Source organism: Castor canadensis, chromosome 1, assembly GCF_047511655.1.
Source record: "Castor canadensis chromosome 1, mCasCan1.hap1v2, whole genome shotgun sequence".
Lineage (NCBI taxonomy): Eukaryota > Metazoa > Chordata > Mammalia > Rodentia > Castoridae > Castor > Castor canadensis.
In genome coordinates, this window is record NC_133386.1 from 96,126,044 (window position 1) to 96,146,506 (window position 20,463).

At 36.6% G+C, this 20,463-nt stretch overlaps 1 protein-coding gene across 6 annotated transcripts in view; it reads right to left on the reverse strand.

Moving 5' to 3' along the window:
• Adgrb3 (adhesion G protein-coupled receptor B3) overlaps window positions 1-20,463 on the reverse strand; it is a 721,663-nt gene that overhangs the window by 386,065 nt on the left and 315,135 nt on the right. For all 6 annotated transcript variants that reach the window (XM_074080490.1, XM_074080476.1, XM_020162286.2 and 3 more), the window contains 2 exons: window positions 9,347-9,448; window positions 8,881-8,987 (listed from right to left, as the gene is read on the reverse strand). In XM_074080490.1, the coding sequence (XP_073936591.1) occupies window positions 8,881-8,987; window positions 9,347-9,448 (209 nt within the window). The remainder of the gene's footprint in view (window positions 1-8,880; window positions 8,988-9,346; window positions 9,449-20,463) is intronic.

The window sequence follows — 20,463 nt, forward strand, 5'->3', positions numbered from 1 at the left end:
ATGTGCATATGAATCACAAAGGGTCTTTTCCAGCTGCAGATTTCAATTAAACAGGTTTGGGATAAGGACTGAGATTCTAGACTCCTAACAAACTCTCAGGTGCTGCTGATCCTTTCAGTCCTCAACAAACATTCCGAACAGCAATGCAATAACAAATGACTTCTTTGCACCTGCAGCCAAGTATCTCAAGTTTTCTGGAGAAAAGTGACAACTAAAGTGACTAGCTATCCTCTAGATTCTTTGTTTTCAACCCCCAGATTGTACACAATGCAACTTGATAATCCTATCATATTTCTCCAATAGGCTTTTTTTCAGCCTCCTGGAAATTACTATTTCATATTTTTTCCTCTCTCTTGAAAGCCTCTTAAATCCCATCTCTTACCTAATGATCCTACCTCATAGTTGAAAAACCCATATTCTCTCCTACATGAAACCACTAAGCTCTCCCCTGTATTCATCTTCCCCACCTTGTCCCTCTGGTGATAATAGAGCAGGTATCTGTCTTCCTACCAAAGCCAGATTTTCTTTTAAAACAAACAACAACGAACTTTGATTTTCTTTCATTTGGTTGTTCCTCTTTTATATTTTTACTACCTTTCTTTCTATTGGAATACTGCTGTTTTGACATATATGACTTTTATTATTTATTTATTTATTGTTATTTCTTTTATTCATATATGCATACAATGTTTGGGCCATTTCTCCCCCCTTTCCCAACCCCTTTCCTTTCCCCCACCCCCTACCTCTCCCTCCCTACCCCCTTGCTACCAGGCAGAAACTATTTTGCCCTTATCTCTAATTTTGTTGTAGAGAGAGTATAAGCAATAATAGGAAGGACCAAGGGTTTTTGCTAGTTGAGATAAGGATAGCTATACAGGGAGTTGACTCACATTGCTTTCCTGTACAGACATATATGAATTTTAACATTTCCCACTTAAACCAACAAAAACTAATATAGAAAGTCTGTTTGGACCTTTTAACATTTCCTTTTAATTTCTATCCCATTCTTCTGTCATTCATTATAAAAACCTAGAAAGGATGCCCATGCAGCCTTTTATTATTTCTTCATCTCTCCTTTATGCTGATGCCTTACAAAATCCTTTCCTGACAAGTGTTGCAAGTTGAGTTTCTGATTCCCAGAAAAATAGTTTGTTAATCCTCTTCTCCACCTGTGCCATATCATTCCTCTTGGTCCTGCCTTCTTCACCTCAGAAAGCGATAGACCAATCCTCTACAAGTGATCACGAGAGCTTAACAAAGGTCACCAGCATCTCTCGCCCATGTGACTGCATCAAGCTTCGTAGCTTCCCCTCCTGCACCCTGCAGCCAATTTTCCTTAGAGCAGCCACATGAGCCCCTCTAGGTAAGTTGAGTCACTTCACCCCTGTACTCTCAATGGCTTCCCATTACACACAGAATAAAACCCAGACTCCTAGCACTGACTTTAAGGCACAGCATAATTTTCCCTACCTAATGCTCCAGCTTCATTTCATGACATTCACGTCTTGCTTACTACCTCTGTCCAGTGAACCTTCTTTCACATCCTTGAAGACATCAAGGTCTTTTTAAACATTATTCTTTCCGTCTGGAATGTGTTCTTATTCTCTGACCAAGTCATCCACTCCACTATTTACATGACACTTTTCACCTCCTGTTTCAGGAACACTTTTAGATACCATTTCCTCAGAGACACCTCAACATAATTTTTTTATCTTAAGTAATTCTGGAACATAATTCCCTAGATTGGCACCGTGTTGATTTCTTTCAACATATCACAACTGGTAATTTTTAGGTCTCTTTTCTGTCTACTTTGTGTTGTATGTGTGTGTTTGTGTGTTTATTGAGTGTTCTGTTCAACCCCTACGTACTTGTTCTGTGCTTGGCACATAGTTAAAGCTCAGTAAATAATTGAATAAATGGGTAGATGACTAGACAGATGATAAATGACTGAACACCAGAGACCACTTTCCTTTGTAATATTTTTTCCTTTGGTTTTAGTCTAAATCTAATTCTCTGTATAATTATATTACATTAAATCATCCTATGAATAAGTTTTAATTCAGGGAATTTCAATGCCTGACACTGCCTTTCACATTCCTTCTCCAAGTCAGAGCAATTCCATACTCTGAGAGAAGCTTAAAAATCTTTTGGACTTTTATTAATACTATCAGTAATATGTTGTTAAAATAAAAGAAAAAATAGTATAATTACTAGAATTATTTAATTTATATATCTATATAATAAATTTCTTTGAAAGTCTCTAGGAAACAAAATTATATGTGCCTAAAGATTTTATTTTGGTAATATAATTGAAGTTTACTGGTTTGGTAGAATGTCAAATTCATGTAAAACCAATTCTGTGTCGCAATAGAAAATCCATACAGAATATAAAAATCACTTTTTTAAGGGCATCAGAAAAATACTGAAGCAATGAGGATGAGATAAAGTAAATTTTCAGAAAGTAGAGATCCCTTCTGAGGTAAGCCAAAAATTTCAACCAAAAGTTTTCTTCTGGAAAGGTTTGCTAAAGCTGAACAAAAACTAGGTAGACATCACCGTGCACTTATACACCCAGCTACTCTGGAGGTGGAGTTAGGAGGATCAGAAGTTCAAGTCTAGCTCAAGCAAAGCAAGACCCAATCTTAAAAAAAATACAAACAAAAAGTCTGGGGGTTGGCTCAAGTGATGAAACAACTGCCTCGCAAGCATGAGGCCCTGAGTTTAAACCCCAGTAGCAACCTATATATACATTTGTATGTATGAATATATACATAAATGCATACATATATATATATATATATAAATTAGATGTGCATAGGCCAAGATATGTCTGACAATGAAAAGGAAAGAAAGAGTAGAAGGCAGATTCATAAATTATCTAGTTATTACTGTTAGCTGATTGGAAATTTAAATTAAAGAATGGCTAAGATGTTAAAGAAAATAGAGGGAAAAAAAAGCAAAATAGTCAAAATGGACTTCATCTATTCTTTGATGGAAAATTCCAAAGGATTTGTAATTTCAAAACAAAAACAAAAACAAATAACAAATGAACAAAACAATCCTAAAAAATAAATGTTCTGGACGAGGAGAGCTTTTTGTACAAGGTTGTACTGAGGCCCAACCTTATTTATTATTGGTAGGTGATCGTAAGCAGAGTGTGTAGGTTTAACAGAGATCATGTGACAGGTAAAGTCTGACATATTTACTATTTGTCCATACAGAAAAATCTGACAGCCCTGTCCTAAACCCATGACACATGAATTTAAGAGTTGAAAGAAAATTTTATGAGTATAACAGAAATCCATAGAATATATGAATTTCATAGAACACCAAGAGTTAAACACTTAAACTCGGATTTAAAACTTTAAATGCAGTTCCAAAAAAATTAAGAGGCTTCTGCCCATTTTAAAGGAAATCATCTTTATCTTTCCTTGGCATTGTTGAGTTTTGCAATGACTATTTGAGTTCTGGGAGAGGGCTCTGAAAAACTTTTGGAACTTGGTAACATGAATAAAAAGTCAGTCCAGGCCAGGTGCAGTGGCTCAGACCTGTAGTTCCAGCAACTTAGGTTATGAGGTAGAGATTAGGAGGATCGCAGTTTGAGGCCAGCCTGGAAAAAGTTAGTGAGACTCCATCTCCAAAAATATGCCAGATATCATGATCACATTTGTATCCTAGCCATGCAGAAAATGTAAGTAGGAAGATTGTGGTCTCTGACAGGTCCTGACAAAAACACAAGACCCTGTCCAAAAAATTATTAAACCAATAACGGGCAGGAAATGTGGTTCAAGTGGTGGAGTGCTTGCCTCGCAAGTTGAAAAAAGAAACTAAGCAACCCAGAAACTCCATCCAAAGCTGTTGTAAGTTAGAATGAGGGCGCTAATTAGAAGTGCATGTACATGGATGCCAGGTCAGTGTTGACACTGGGTTACTAGTAGATCACGGCTGCTGAATGTGTACTATGTGCTGATCACAGCTCCAATTAATTGCTCCTCATTGACCTCATTGATTCAACAAGAACTCTCATGAGATTATGTTTATCCAGGATAAAACTACTGATCAAGGCTCTACTGTCTTTCTCTGCTTAAAACCTGCAGAATTTCTGTCCCTTAGGCTTCCTCATCCCCAGTTAACTGGTGAGCATTTAAATATTTAAACCACCTGTTAGTTCTCCAGACCAGCTGAACCTTAGTGGTAGTTTCCTTGTGGTAATTAAAGAAAGAACAAAATTTACATATTTTGACTTAATAAATAATGCCTTATAAAAGCTGTTCTGGCTACTCTTTCCCATCCCCTAAATAAGCTCTAATGATAACATGTGTTAATCTCTTTTAGGTTATATGCTAGACATTTGTACAATGAGATGGTGGTCAAAAATGTGTGGCAAGTGAGGAGTTTTGTGACAATGAAGAAAAACTCACCTGGGAGGTAGGGCATGTGAGAGAAAAACAAAGCAAAATGATTTCTCTTTGTCTCCTGCTTCTGTCTCTCTGTCCCTCTCTATCTCTATCATCACTAGCCTTAAAAAGAAAAGCAATCAATAAAAGTAGAGGGGGAAAGAAAATCCTTAAACAAGATTCAACCTCTCTGCCGTCTTTTACCATGGAGCCAAACTTTTAATGACTAGATTAATTATCACCCAATGTTTGTAGTTTATTTAATGAAGGTTTGAAAAATAGAAACAGACTTTAAGGAGCAGCATCTTTGGGAGGGGGCAGGATGAAGGAAGGAGATTAAGGTGAGGGAATATGGTAATGGACTTCATGTACTTATACAAAATAGAACAGAAAGACCTCTTGCAATAGTTTTAAGTGTGGCAGGGAGGGGGTCAAGGGGGAGAGATGATGGGGTGAGGTAAGCAATGTACAATATAAGCCTCTTTGGAATTATAATAATGAATCCCCTCGTACAATGAAAATATCCTAATAAAAAATTAATGGAAAAAAGAACATTAAAAAAGAACTAATTCTCCCTATTTAGGTATAGAGCAACACCCTTAGCCTTTTTCAGTCCCCTATTACTCACTCTTCCCCTCCCCTCCTAAGGAGGAGTGACATATCTACTGACAAATTTAGGAGAAAGCATGGGTGTGCTTGCTTCAAGCCACTTTAAAATCTGTTTCTTAGCAGACGTAAGTTGTGCCCGTTCTACACAGCCTATCTATCCAGTTTGTGTCTGTGTGTGTGTGTGTTTGTAAGAGAGAAAGAGAAGATAGCGAGCCCCCCTTCTTTTCTGGCTGTACTAATGACAAAATAGTTGCTTCTATCAGGTGGAAGCTGGCCTATTTAACCACAATATTCCAACATTTTTTCCTAGCGACTTTATACTTAATAAGAAATGATACTTTTAGTTCACCTGACTCCTGTGCTTATTACTCAAAAATCTCTACAATTATTTTAACTTTGTTTGATACAAAATTCAAAAACTATACCAGATTATCAAATGAAGCATTAATATAGTGAAAATATGAATTTCAAATAACTCCTCTTTTCCTATGTTCTCAAACTCATTTAAATATGTGCATGTGTTTGTGTCTTGTCTTTTTTAAAGAACACTATTTGGAGCATAGTGTATACCTTTGTAATCAAACTTCACATGTATTAGCTTATAGAAATTCTTTTGTAATAGCCAAATCATTTCATAAAGCAGTGTGGTCAGTTACTCCACATTTCTACATATTATTGGATTGGATAATTAAGGGATTATGCCTATTTCTTTCACTTGATTTAAATGCATGAATGATAAGTCTGATGTGCCACCTCCCCAAAACTCCAGCCAGTATTCTACTATTGATAAGAAAAGCAAGAGTCATTCTTTATTTAGGACCTCTGGACTATCTAGTTTATATTTGGCATTGTGCTAGACATTGGTGAACTGAAGATAATAAACAGAGTTCCTGCTCTCAAATAACTCAATGTCCAATATGACAGATTATTGATTTTATACTTTAAACCGATTAATGACCCCTTTCTGTCTGTCTCCACTGGTTTGGGATTGAGAGTTCATAAAACATACTTAACTTTGTTTGTTGATAATAAAATTTAATTTCAAACTTAGTCTGTTGCTACATATTTGTGAAATAGTTATGTACATTTATCTATGTGCCTATGTCCACATATAGTAATCTACATGTGAAAGAGTTGGAAAACATAGATCTATGTGTATATTAAATAATTCCCTGCAATGCATTACAAGTAATTTATTAAAATTTAGTTAACCCTAAAACTATAGGCAGAGCATGCAGAGAGGCTGACCTCATGTCCATCTCTACCATCTTTCGGGTATGGGTGATGAGGCTGATATATGAGTAATCATGATTTAAGATACAGAATGACCCTGTATTTCTCTGAATATGTAAAGTTGAAGATCATTATCTTCAGGCAATCATTAGATTTGCTTATGTGTGCATTTGTTCGTATGTTTATTTCCATAGGCGTAGTTAAGCATGATCCTCTGTCAAATACACAAACACCTATCTTCCCTCTCTCCACCTCTCCTTTCCTCTTTCTCTATTTATTCACATCTATCTAGTTTATATTTCTCTATATGCAAGTTCAAGTTAATATGTGGGGTTCTGAAAGGATTTTGTAGGGGGAATTTTTTAAACTCAGAATAAAATCAGAATGAATTTTCTATATATAAACATATTAATACCTCATAGTTACAAACCTATTGTAATTTGTAAACAGTAAAGGAAGTGTCTCATCTATTTATTCCCCAACCTACAGACAGGCTAAATGAGGATACCCTCATTCTATAAATAGCAAATAAAGACCTGAGTGAGAACATGGGGCTTTCCTGAGCACATGAAACCAGAAAATGCTGTGCCCAGCACCAGAGCCCAGGGCAGATAACTTCACATCAAGAGCTAAGAAGGCATGTGGCCTCCAGAGAAGAGACTAGGGTTTGGAATAATTTGTGTGGGATATAACTTCCACTCTACCTCATTTAAGTGGTTGCTTTCTCTAGATTTTCACTTTCTTTCTAGGTGAAGCAAGGAAGAATATCCACACTCTGTGTCCTTGGAAGGATTGATGTTAATGTTTTGAAAGTGCCTAGCAAGTGCCTGGTACTTTTTAGGAGCTGAGTACATAAATGCATTGCATTCTGCACAATTATGCATCTGATTTTTGTACCCAAGTAAACAAGGGCATATGTACATTAATAGGTTATTAGTTTATTGCCTCAATTATTTTTACAGGAATCACAATTTGGGATTTAATTTCTTCTATTCACATTATCAGACAGCTTGTACTCAATACAAACTAATTCAGGATTTCTGTGCAAAAATTGAATTTAGAAAGTAAAAATTTACTGCAAAGTTTTAAGGATTGGCTTATTTTTTACTTAATTCATGTAATTGTTCCATTTGCTACCATGATCAAATAAAAATTGAATATAGATATAATTAGGTTAAAGTAAACAAAGCCTAATGTCTGAAACTAGGCAAAAATAATTCCTTTAAATTCATAAAAATATTTTGCTTATATGTAATTCTGTAATATAATGCTCTAACTCACAGCTATTTGTAAAAGAGGTTATGCTTCATATTTTTGCAATCAATATTATAAATCTAAACTATATATTATATCCTGCCATTATGTGTAAATGTATGTTAATGTATATAAATATAAAAGTATATTAAAAATGAAAATCAAATGCTAATAATCAGTAATTAAATTGATGATTATTTGACTATATAGGAGATTTATACATATATTTCTACTTGTATTATACTTTTAGATAACATATAAATACATATTTATTACAGAAATAAGGTTTTATGTAGCCTTACTATCAAGTCCTGATGTACGTACAGGTATATGATTATATACATAATCTGTATATATAATGACAGAAATAAGGTTCTTGATAGCTAAATAATCAATATAATTTCTGATTTGGTATGTAAATATATTTAGACAGCATTTAGTTTTCAGATTTTATAAAATGAGTTTTTGCTTTCCTGATAAGTAAGTACTAATTCCATTAATTTAGGTTGTTATTGTACAAGTTAGATTTCTCTATTTACAAGCAAGAACATTTTTCAGGCTTTTAAGAATACATATATTTCTGATTGACAGTAAGAACATTAAGAGAAAACGTAAGCACAAGAAAACACAAAGCTCTTAAGTAAACGCTGCTCCCGCCAACTTTCAACTTTCCACCCTGGCTGCTGCTGGCATTTTGTTCTGTGTCCCATAGCGTTAATGTATGGAGGCTTTCTTTCCTGCCAGTCTGAAATGACAGTAGTCTCTGACAATGGCGATAAGTCGTGCTTGTAAAATACCAAGCAAAATTGAATCATGCTAAAGACATTCGGACTTCACACTCTGTGAATAATTTAATGATGTATGGGAGAAGAAAGCTATTTTTGGAAAATTTGGTCATGTGATCTTTTTGAGTTAACTAGATTTCTCTAGGGACAATGAGCTGCCATTTCTTTCATATTTTAATTTCAAATTGCAGTGAGAAATTTGATAACTAAGTAACACAGCTTTATCATTTCCCAACTCTTGAACAGTTAAAGAATTTAATTTCAAAATGTATGATATTTTGAAATTAATCTTTCACAGACAGGAACAAATCATGATGCATAGTTTCACTTCTGCAGATAAAACAGATTTTGCTCAGGCCATTCCCCTATTAGACAAAGAAAATTTTCATTTAAACAACAGAATCCATAAAAACCCAAGCTGGAAGAACAAAACAATTTAGCTCTGACTTATAGAAATCAGCTTTTTATCACATTCCTTGTTCCTTTGGGCATTTTTTCAGAGATTTTACTTATTTGATTGTACAACAGAAGGTTAAATTCTCACACAACGGTCATTAACAAAGAATAAACAGAGCAAGTACTAAAGCTGGCTTTGCACCTACTGAATGCTGCAAGTGTCTGTACTCATTTGATATGCATCTTGCAAAGCTCGGCTGTTCCCAGAAGGCCACTCCATGAAGACTGAGAGAGCAGCGTCTGCTAGTGGTGCCTGCGCGTCACAAAGAACAGAGAGAAGCTTTATAACAGGATGCGTGAAGGCATCACATAATTAGGAGGCAGGCTAAAAATTGGGCGTATACATTTTTGGGGCTTTAAAAAACATGCACATGAAATTGTTACTCCGAATTCTGTTCTAATGCATGTGAGTCACACAAAGATCACTGTATTGGTGATATTTTCTGGGTCTCTTCATTGACTCCATTTATGAAGTACTTTATTAAGTTGTTTTGTTAATTGTTTATTGAACAGACTTATTTTTGGATATAGGACAAAAGCATGACTTCATCAGCAAACCTGGCATGCCATTTTGACAGTATCATTGGTGGTAGGTGGGTCGTCTTACTGTACCTGTGGCATTTAGCGGGCACTGGTTGAATGCTAGATCTCCTGCTGGAGTCCTTTTCCACACCATCGAAATCAGATAATCCTCTGGGCATATTTCATAAGGTGCTGCAATTTAAAACAGGGGGCTTGAATGTCAGCAGTGTTTATTTTAAAAAATATTACCAATAAGGAATCCTCAAGTGCACTGCTCTAACGCAGAGCTCTTTCATCTTTACAGTGCATTGTTTACTGAAATGTTAGAGACGGCCTCATAAACAAAACCCCTCTGGTTTTCATTTCATAATCTACAAAATCTTTATAGTTTCTTTAGAAACTGCTTACTGTGTGGGCTGGACTTTTTTTTAAGTCATTTGGATTTGCCTATAAATTGAATACATTCAAGGATATCAATCAAAAATCATTCCAATACTCATAATATTTTGGGATGTTATATAATAAAGGATTTCCAATGAACCAAAAATCATATTGGAATTATTAATGAATAGTGTTAAGATTAAATATTTATTATTTATTTATTTGTTTTTCTGCAGTGCTGGGGATCAAACCCAGGAATTCATGCATGCTAGACAAGTACTCTGACACTGAGCTACATCCTCAACCCAGTGCATTTATACACATACACACACACACACACACACACACACACACATATATTTAACATAGATATATGCTTTTATTTCTTGAACCAGGAGTAACAATATCAGTCATGCTATATGACTTAATAATTAATTGATTTGATCTTTTTGAAATCTCAATTTAATTACAGAATAATAAAGTTAAAAGGAGTTTTCAGAATAGCATGTATACATTTCAGTATTATAATAAAAAGCCCAAGAATCATGAAGTAATGAGCTCCATCTGAATTTACTTAAACCTGACATTTTTCTTGAGATGAAAGAACATTAGTTCCTTCTCTGGACACCTCTACTGTTGTGCTTTTCACCAGCACTGCTATTTAGACGTCGTATCTTTGTCTTCACAACTGCCATAGGACCTCGTGCTGGTCATCTCATCCTTGTAGCACTCTTTCCTAATAATTGTGTCTGGCACACAAAAGTTGCTCAAACTGTGTAACAAATGAACAAATGAATGGATGTCTGGTTACATAAATGCCTTGACAAATGAGGACCTAAAAGGTAATCAGTTGGCCTCAATGGCAGAGCACTGGCCTATTTACTTCAGCAAGACCCTGCGTTTGATCTTCAGTATTACAAATAATAGTTAAGTTCCTAAGTAAATATATAAGTGTGACTTCCTGAGAGAAATATCTTTCCTTGGAAATAACATACTATTTAATCCATGACAACAATGAATCTACTCTTACCAATTCTACTTCAGAATAATAGCTACTAGTATGTGAAAAATGCAATTGGACACATTAAATTTTGAAATTGGATTTTCTCAAAACAAGATGATGGCTTAAACATGTGGACATTTCAGAACTGAAGGTGTCGTCTTAGATCACCAGTTCCTTCTTTACAGACAAGGGCACCAAGGCCAAAAAGAGGCGGCTTCTCCAAGGTGGCACAGCTGGTGAGAGGGTCATCAGTACTGGACCCTAGAATGCTAACTCCTAGTCACTTCCTTTTGACATTCCAAGTACCCTCCTTGTTACCTTGAATTGTTCGAGATAGTCTTCTTCCTCTGAGATGAAGTACATACATATTTATTCTAGGTTCTCATTAAAACAAATCGGCAATTGTTCCCAACTTGTGGAACCTTTGCTTAATGGTTGATTGGCACTTTATATTAATTGGCTCAACTTTTATCAGCCCCATTTTGATACAAGGTCTTCCTGACATCACTAGTGACCTCCCATCAGCCCTAATGTGCTCACCTCCGTCTATTCACTGGATCGTCACTAGAGCCCATTATATTTTTACTTTTTCCTTCTTCTTGAAAGTACTTTCTTTAGGTGTTAGTAAACCACCTGACTTAAGTTTCCATCAAACACTCAGACTATTTTCTTTTCTTGGTTTCCTTTCCTGTGTCCTTTGCAGAATCATCCATACTTTACTTTTCCTCATTTCAAATGCTCTCCTTAGATCATTTAAAATATTATCATGACCATCAACACATTAGCATTCACTGATCCCTTATCTGGAGTCTTACATACATGGGTTCATTTGATCTCTTCCAACTATGAGATAGAGATGACTATTATCCTCATTTACTACATGGGAAAACAGGCAAAGAGAGGAGAATGAACTTTATTCTTTTTCAGATTTCAAATATTCTTTTTTTTCCAGTGATGATTTAATGAAAGTGACACCATTGCAAGAAAGTTACAAGAATTTTATTTTATTTTATTTTTTATTCATTTATTCACATGTGCATACATTGTTTGGGTCATTTCTCCCCCCTGCTCCCTGCTCCCACCCTCAAATATTCTTTTTATTATATGTCATATGTAGAGGAGAAAATAAGTGCAGATGGGGAACATTGATCAGGGAAGAGTCGCTTTGCTAGGGTGCCTAGTCCCCACTACTTTCAGGAGCTAAGTCATGCCCTCCTGGCTCCTTCAATGCACCAGGCTGTTTGATAGGGCAAGAGTGCTTTGCTGAGGCTGGCAAGGCCTCTTCCTGGGAACTAAGAACAGGTTTTGTCACTGACTCTGGCTTGAGAATGGTGGTGATGAATAGAGGCTAGGTTACCATAAATCAAAACTATAACAAAATAAAAATTATCAAAAAATGCACAACTCAAGCAATGGTAGGGAAAGCCTCCCTGAGAATTCCCTCCCCAGTATCTCAAGAAATAGCAGAGAAATAAATTAAGGGATACAACATCCAACACCAACCAAACATCCATAACTGCCTTCTCTCTCAAGCAAGCTGGGAAATCTGTCACTGACTGTTGTGTCTGTCCCTCATCCCATGGAGAACATATTCTTCTGCTGTTCTGTGCTGCTCCATCAGCCTCTCACCAGGTGGCCATGGAAGCCCAAAAAGTGTCCTCATAAGGAGAGGTGACAATACCAGGAAGGAAAAGTAAAGCCAAGAGATGAGACAGTGGTGAGCAAAGTCACTGCTACGAAACAAGATGACTCAGGTTAATGTCAGTGAAGGAAAGTGGTGGGAAAAGAAAAAAATCAGGACACATTGGAGCTGCAATAATAAAGCAATCAGTTGAGTTCCAACTCAAACTTTTGCTCATTTTACTGCAGTCATCCCTGAACACATGTCTCTATCTCCAGGTATTAAAAGAAACATGTATGTGTTTCTTTGGTTCTTGTGTCTTTTTGGGTTTTAGACTAGCAGAGACAAAGTGGCATTTTTTTAACTTGATTATTCCAAAGAAATATTAAAGTCAAATTGTCCCCACTTCAACTCCACCCTTTACCCCATGCTGCTGTTTATTTCCTATCCTTGTATTTCCCAACTCTGGTAGTGATATATAAAACTTTTCCCCATTACTAAAAACATCATATCCATCTTCTATGCATTTTTCTTCTCTTAATCTTCCATGATTCTACCTCTACCACTTACCCAGGCATTCATCATGACCTGTTTGAATTAGGGAGCAAACTCACAGATGCATTCACATACCTACGAAACCTGTGCTAGGCCTGTTGTACAGAGGCCTAGTGGTGCAAGAGAAAGCACAAATGGTGCCTCATAGTTCTTTCCATTAAAGGGAGAAAGCAGAGGCAAAACAACTATGCACAGGTACTTGAATTCAATTATGATAAGCATTTCATGTATTAAGCACGGAGTGTTGTTTCAATGTCAAATCTGAGGGATCAAAGAAGGTTTCCCAGAAGAAACGACATTTGATTGAGGCTGCAATGTGAAGAGCAAGCACTAAGGCTCCAGGCAGGGAAGGCAATGTGTGTGTGCAAAGGTCTTGAAGCAGGGTAGAGCTATGGTCAGTGAGGCCTGTGAGACTGGAAGAACAGTAAGGAGAGTGGCATGATGGTGTGAGAACAGCCCAGATAGAGCCAGCAGGGCTAAGGGGATAGCCACTGCAGGAAGTAAGCAAAGAATTTGCATGAGTGAACTCTTAATTTTAAGAAGGTAAGTTTATCTTCAGTGGGTAAAATAGATTGGCAAGGCCATTGAGAAGGCTAAGGTATCACTGACATGACAGGTTTAGGAAGGATGACTGGACTAGAGATGAAAAAAGCAGGTGGACACAGGTAAATTTAGGAGGTAGACTGAATGATGTGGGGAATGAAAATGAAAAAGGAGTCAGGGATGATGCCTGCTCTGTGACCTGAATAACTGGGTATCAATCCCCTTTAACTTTCCCTCCTCTCCCCTCCCCTCATCCCTCCCTCCCTACCTCCCTCTCTTCCTTCTTTCCTTCCTTCCCTGTGGTATTGGAAATTGAATCCCAGGCCTTGTGCATGCTAGACAAGCTTTCTACTACTAATCTATGGCCCTATATATCCATGTCTTGGCTTAAATCAATTTTCATGCCTTATAGCAGAGTAATTGCTAAACGAATTCCATAAATTGCTGCTTAAACCCCTTCCTTGGTTCCCCAGTCTTGCCAGGATAAAGAGAACTATGCTCAGGGTGATGCCAAGGCCCTTATAGTAAGACCTAGCCTATATGACTCATACCTACTTCCTATGCATGCCACGCTGAACTAATGGTCATGCACTGAAATACTCCACAGCAACTCATACTTCTCTCCTTGCTAATGCTGTCTCTCCCACTTAAAATATTCTCTCCTTTCTCTCTCTCTCTCGCTCTCTTTGCAGTACTAGGGTTTGAACTGTCACTTTTTAAAAAGTAAAATTCCTATTTATCTTTACAACACAGCTTAAATGATGTATTTTCTCCAAGAAGCCTTTTTTAATGTGCCTGTCATTGAATACACAAATTTGCATTTTTCACAATGGAGTGAAAATAATTGGCTATGTGTAAACCTCTCCAATTCCCACATGTTAATTTTCAGGGAACTAAACATGCTTTAGTTTAATTCTTTCTCATTGCTGTAATGAACTCCCATGGTGTTTAGCATATAGTAGGTGTTCAAAACATGTTTGTTAAGTAAATCATTCTTTACTCAGCAAACAACATAACAGACCAGCGCTGTTCAATAGAAATTTCTGCAGTGATGGAAACACCGTCTGTTTTCACTGCCTAATGTGGCAACCACTTGCCAAATAGGGCTCTGGAGTTGAAGAAATGTGGTTGGGGGGAGGGGGGGATGAGAACTGAATTTCAAATTTCATTTATTATAAATTTAAATTAGCTAATTACCATTTTGTACATGGTGTAATAAATGACAATTGTGTCTTTGTAAACTCAAAAAAGTATAGAATATTTAAAAGGAAAAACAGAGTAAGTGCTATCAATCACAAAACATATCATACATTGCTATGTAATTGAATTCTATGTAAAATGACTAGTCTATAATAATGTATGACAGTAGTTTGTCTAACATTACTACTACGTCTGATAAATCTTTTTGTTCCATCCACACATCCCAATTCTGTAATTTTCCTCACTGTGGTCACAGTTTTAATCTTTTACTTTCACATCACTTGTCCTGGCTTTTCAGTTCCTTGTGCTTTTAAACTCAAAATGTCTTCATTAAATTCATTTCATAAAACCCGTTGCTATAACTTCTACTGTGTCCTGACTCAGTGTAGATACAAACCAATGAAGGAGCAATTTTCTCATTGAACTTGTTCATTTAGCTGTAGTGGTTTCAGAAAGCTTTCCCTTATTCTGGAGAAAGACTTCCCTTCCTGTTCTCCTCCCCCATAGTCCACGAGGTGGTCAGAATATCTAGTAATTACAAGTATTAACCACGAGAAGGCAGTGGTGGGCCAATAGGGTGAAATGTTTACTGGGTCTGCAGCTAAACTGATGATTCTCAGAATCAAGGTTGGCAGTAGTAGTAACTATCGGTCTGGAAATATGGGTCAATTCATGATTTCTTTTTAAAGGCATACTAGTTAGGGAAAATGAATATGTCTTCTTTTCATGTAAGTACAGTGTTTAATATTTAACTGGACTGTTAGAAGGTGCTTCCATCAGGCCCTCTTACTTCAACTCCCACTCCTACATTCACCACCTCCTTCCCAGCTACACTAGCCTACACTGGGCATAAAATCGTTCTTTCTGCCCAGGATATCCTTCTTCTCTCTCCTCAAATATCCGCATGGCTTACGTCTTTACCACCTTTAATGCTAGCTTGAATCTCACCTTTGCAATGACTTTTTTTTTCTGCCTTGTATTAGAATATATTTGTTGTACAGGCAGGATTCATTTTGACAACTCCAAATAGCCTGACATTGTAGGTTGGTTAGATAATCCCCACCACTTCACCCTAACTCTTCTCCATCTCACTTGAAGAAATTACAAGAAGTTTCATGGTGCTATTTTGTATATGTATATGAAGTCCATCGACCATATTTCCTCACCTTCTTCTCCTCCATTCACCCTCTCCCCTCCACAAACAACCCCCTCCACACACACTGTACCTATTTTACAGACCTGTCTTTCATTTTTAATTCCCAAGTCAATGTCAAAGGGGTTTCTCCGTGTATTCCTGCTGTGAGTATACTTTACATTGGTCAGTTCAACCCCTTCAATGACTCTTTTGACACTCTCACCTGCTTTACTATTCTCCAAAAACACTTGTCAATCACCTTGTCTGTCTACATATTTTTCTAGCTTATTCATTTATTTGTCTCCTCTGGCTAAAAGATTTAGTTTTCAGTTATGTCAGTTCTAAAGATCAGAGACAATAAAGATGCTGCTGCAAAATATTGAGGATAATTTTTTGTGTGCATACATGCACGAGTGTGTGTGTGAGTGTGAGAGTGTGTGTGTGTGAGAGTGCATAAGTGTGAATGTGTGTATGAAAAATGATCTCCTAGTAGCCATCTACTTATTAGCAGAAAGAGAGGTTAGCTACTCTAGAATAGTAAAAATTGGTGAACAGAGTTCTCCAGGGTATCAGGTGTTGACTATGGAGGTGGCCTTGGAGGGTCACATCCAACTTAGAAGAGAAGGTGGCCCCTATGTAATATCCCCTTATACACCTACATGCATCCTTCTTCTGGGTAAGGACAAGGTTGGTTAGTAGTACTTCTCCCTCATGTAACCAGTATTCAATTACTGACTCACTTAATGGTTATCTCATCTATGCACATTCAGACAAAGTAAAACAAAACAAAACCGACAATGTTTTAAACCCAGAGAAATCAACAACCTTTATGTTTTGCTCAGGTCTAAATTCACAAAGCCTTAGATTCATCATATTTCTTGGAGACAGAAAGCCAGAAAACAAATGAGTAAAAGGAAGACAGTAGGGGAGCCCAGGGTTTCTAGCTTTTCAGTAGTAATGGCAAATCAAACTTTTCCATCAAAAGTAATATGGCACTCTTTGAAGATTATACCTTTAACTAATTTAGTTAAGAAAATAAGACTACTTCTGCTTATCAAAAGCAAAATAGCTTAGACACTGAAATAACAATTTACTTTCCTCCATCTATGTTTTGTGAAGTCCCCAGAACTGGGAACCTTTCTGGGTTCTTCTTAGTGTCACTTCTGGAATTCATTCAACAAATATTTAATGTGCATTTATAATGTCTCATTCATTTTGTTAAACACTGCACATAAGAAAGATGAACAAGAATAGTCAAGGTTTTTCAACCACCAAGATGGACAGGGAGACAATAAGATGAGAAATTTCAGTGTAGTGTGATGCTCATTATGATTTGGAAAGTTCTGGATGCTCTAGTACTCTACAGGACAAAGAAGGATTCCCAAAAGGGGTGTCCAAGTTGAGATGTAATGAATAAATAAGAGTTCACCAAGGAGAAAGGGAAGTGTTCCATGGAACTACTTGTGGGAAGACCCAGGATGTGAAGACAACAGGGTATGTCCAAGAAACTGGACCAGTTCAGAATAGGTAGAGTTTAAGTTGCGATGAGGAGAGGCAGGGAATAGCAGGAGGGGGAGGGATGACAAGTGAGGAGATAACTAAGTGGCATTTATTTTAAGGGCAAGGGAAATTTATTATGCTTTAGATACTATGCTGATGTTTGGAGAATGGATTGAAGGAAAGTGAGACTGAAGGAAGACCTTCCAAAAGATGCAGGGAGGGTGGGGGCAAAGAATCACAGGAAGTGGCAATAGGAAGTGGACGAGTATCAAATGTATTTAAAAGGTAGAATGGGCTGAGTTCAATGACTGACTGGATGTAAGAGGTGAGAAGACAGAGAAATAAATGACAGAAGAATGTACAGTGTGCTATATCCTGAGGTACAACACATGAGAAAGAGATGACTTGGGAGAGGAGGTGTTGAAAATAGTTTTGTGTTAGAGGGATTTGAGCACATTCAGGTATTATCAAATACTTAGTAGGTATATGAAACCAAAGCTCAAGAGAGAAACATAAGCTAGAGATAGAGATTTCATGTTAATTTTTCCTGTTTAATGCTACCTATGTGTATTTTGTAAATTAGAAAACACACAATTAGGCTGAGGCCACTTTCAAAATAAAAACATATTATTGTATAGCAGCAATATGAAGGACTCTTGTATTTTTATGCCTTAGCAAAGTGGAACACAACTGTGCTCATCAGTTGAATGATCCCATCGTTTGCTATTACTAGTGCAAAGATACAAAAACTCACTTGTAAGATGCAACTGTACTTGAAATCACAAGTATGTAGTTAGTATGCCCCCTTAAAACAAGGTAGCAATTACCTAGTGATTAGCTGTTAATCTGTCTATTCAAACTGATTTTCTGTCTCTTAAAAATAGCAGAAATTATACAGGGCTTAAATCAATTTGATGTGGAAAATTAGTTTTCACCTCATATGCTAGAATTTGAGCATTAAAGAGAAATTGAATCTAAACAGGAGAGCTAGCATGCAGAAAAAAAGAGAAACATCCACTACTCGTGACCCTACATTTCAAATGTTACTTGCTGGAAAATCATGAGTTACTATGTTTTGTGAATTTTTTGTGCTGGGGTGTGCGTAGGCAGAGGCAGAGGCAGAGGGAAAGGTAAAAGTCCACAGGGCTCACAACTCTAATTTCAGAGGTGGAAACAATTCTTGTGAAGAATGCATTGTTGCTAAGGTCTAAGGGAAAAAGAGTGTTTATGAAGTATGCTTCATAACAGTATTCTTTTTTGTTTTTTTGTGACAGGGTCTCACTATGCAGTCCAGGTTGATCTCAAATTTGTAATTCCCCTGCTTCAGTTTTCCAAGTGCTGAGATTACAGGCATGTACTGGGCCACAACAATATTCTTCATATGGAAAATGGTTTTTGTCTGTCTCAAGTTGTAACAATTTACCATTATATCAGCTACGTGTGTGTATCACTATGAATTCCTCTTTTAAGTGCATTATGTGTTTTAATTCATTAAATTTTAATAATAGGAACAACCTCATGAGGATAACAGAATTATTAGTCCCATTTTAAACATGAGGAAACCAAGGTAGAGAGAAGAATCTTGCCTGCGGCCACTCAGCTAGAAAACTTAAAGTCTCATCTGATGAGCAATCTAATAAAACAATTTATGGTAATAATTATCTCCATAGCAACAGGTTTGAGTAAAGGACTTTCAATGCTACTTGGTATACACCAGGTTCTTTCAGACTTCTGTGGTTTCTCCTCAGTTCTGCCTATAAAATTCAGCCAGTTTGTTCCAGAGCTGTAGACAGAATTAGTTAATAAAACTCATGCTTTGGGGGGAGAAATGCAGACACGATTTTAAATATTTCTTTCACTTATAGAGTATCTCCAAGTTCTAACTTACTCCTCTGTTTTTATATACTTGAAGTGACTTGGCAAAAACAAAAAGAACATTTAAGATGAAAGAAGTCAATACCTAGTGCCACCTACTGTCAACACGAACTCTGTGTTTGATTTTAGGTGAACTGGTGTGAACACTTGAGTGTTCAGTGAAAATATTTTCTTTAAGCTTTTGAAGAATTCAACAGATAACAACACAATTCCTTATAAAGTATACAGATAAAATGCAATAGCAAAAAATAACAAAAATTTTGGTAAAATAGGAGCTTTGAAAAGTACTATTCGGGATGAACTATTTGTGGTTTTGAATGAAAAAGGTAAAGCAGGTGCCAATTTGTATGCAAATATTTTGGTGTAGAGCACTATGAGATTTTGCTCTTTAGATAAGGAAGTGAAAAATTTACATTGCCATATTTTCGTTTCAAATATGATTTCATTAGCCCTAAAATGAAGTAGTATGGACAATTTAGAACAGCCTAACTTATAAAGCTTATTATACTTGTCTCTAAGAAAGACAAAATATTTGTACTGGAAGTGATTAATCCATCAGTCCACTAACAGGAACTTGAGAAAAATAAGTAACATAGGCTACTTCCTTCTGACACCATTCTCACAGAAAGCACTGCGTACAGTACACTTGCCTGTGTGTATAATACTGATAGTCTTGGCAGATAAGAGTCAGTAAAGCTATACTCCTGCTCAGGAAGAGAGGTACTGGGGAGAATCTCAGCAGGACTGTAGGAGATCTGTTTCCTGGCATTGCATAGTGTTATGTCAAACTTGGTCAAATGACAGCTAAGCTGTTTCTCCTGCTCTTTGTGGAATAGGAAAAGTGAGAACTGTAAAACTGAGAATTGGATAATGACTAAACACCCTTTCTCCATGATGACTAGATAATAGCCCTATTTTTCCTTAGTAACTGTTGTGAAGAGATTTTATTAAGGCTGAAACTTGAGTTAGCTGGAAAGACTTGAAATGGATTGTCAATATTTTCATTATCAACAGATTATAGGAGCATGTGAAGGATGACGAATAAAAAATAAATAAAATAAAATAAAATTTTGCAATTTAGTTGAAGCAATATCTCAACTTTCACCAATGGAGCTGAAATGGAGGACTGTATTCCATTTCTTTGCTAATCTTGTCATATTTCTATTATTACTATTGTTTTCCTGTGACAGGCCATTGCAATCTAAAGGATGACCTGCAGAACAGTATTATCAGTATGACCTTGACAGCTTATTAGAAATGCATTTTAATAGTCACCCACAATAGAGTTGCTAAGGGGCTGACCCAGAAATCTGTTCCAATAGGCTGTCAGGATGATTCTTAAGAATACTGAAGTTTGAGAAGCATTGCTTTGTACATGAGAGGACGCACTTGCA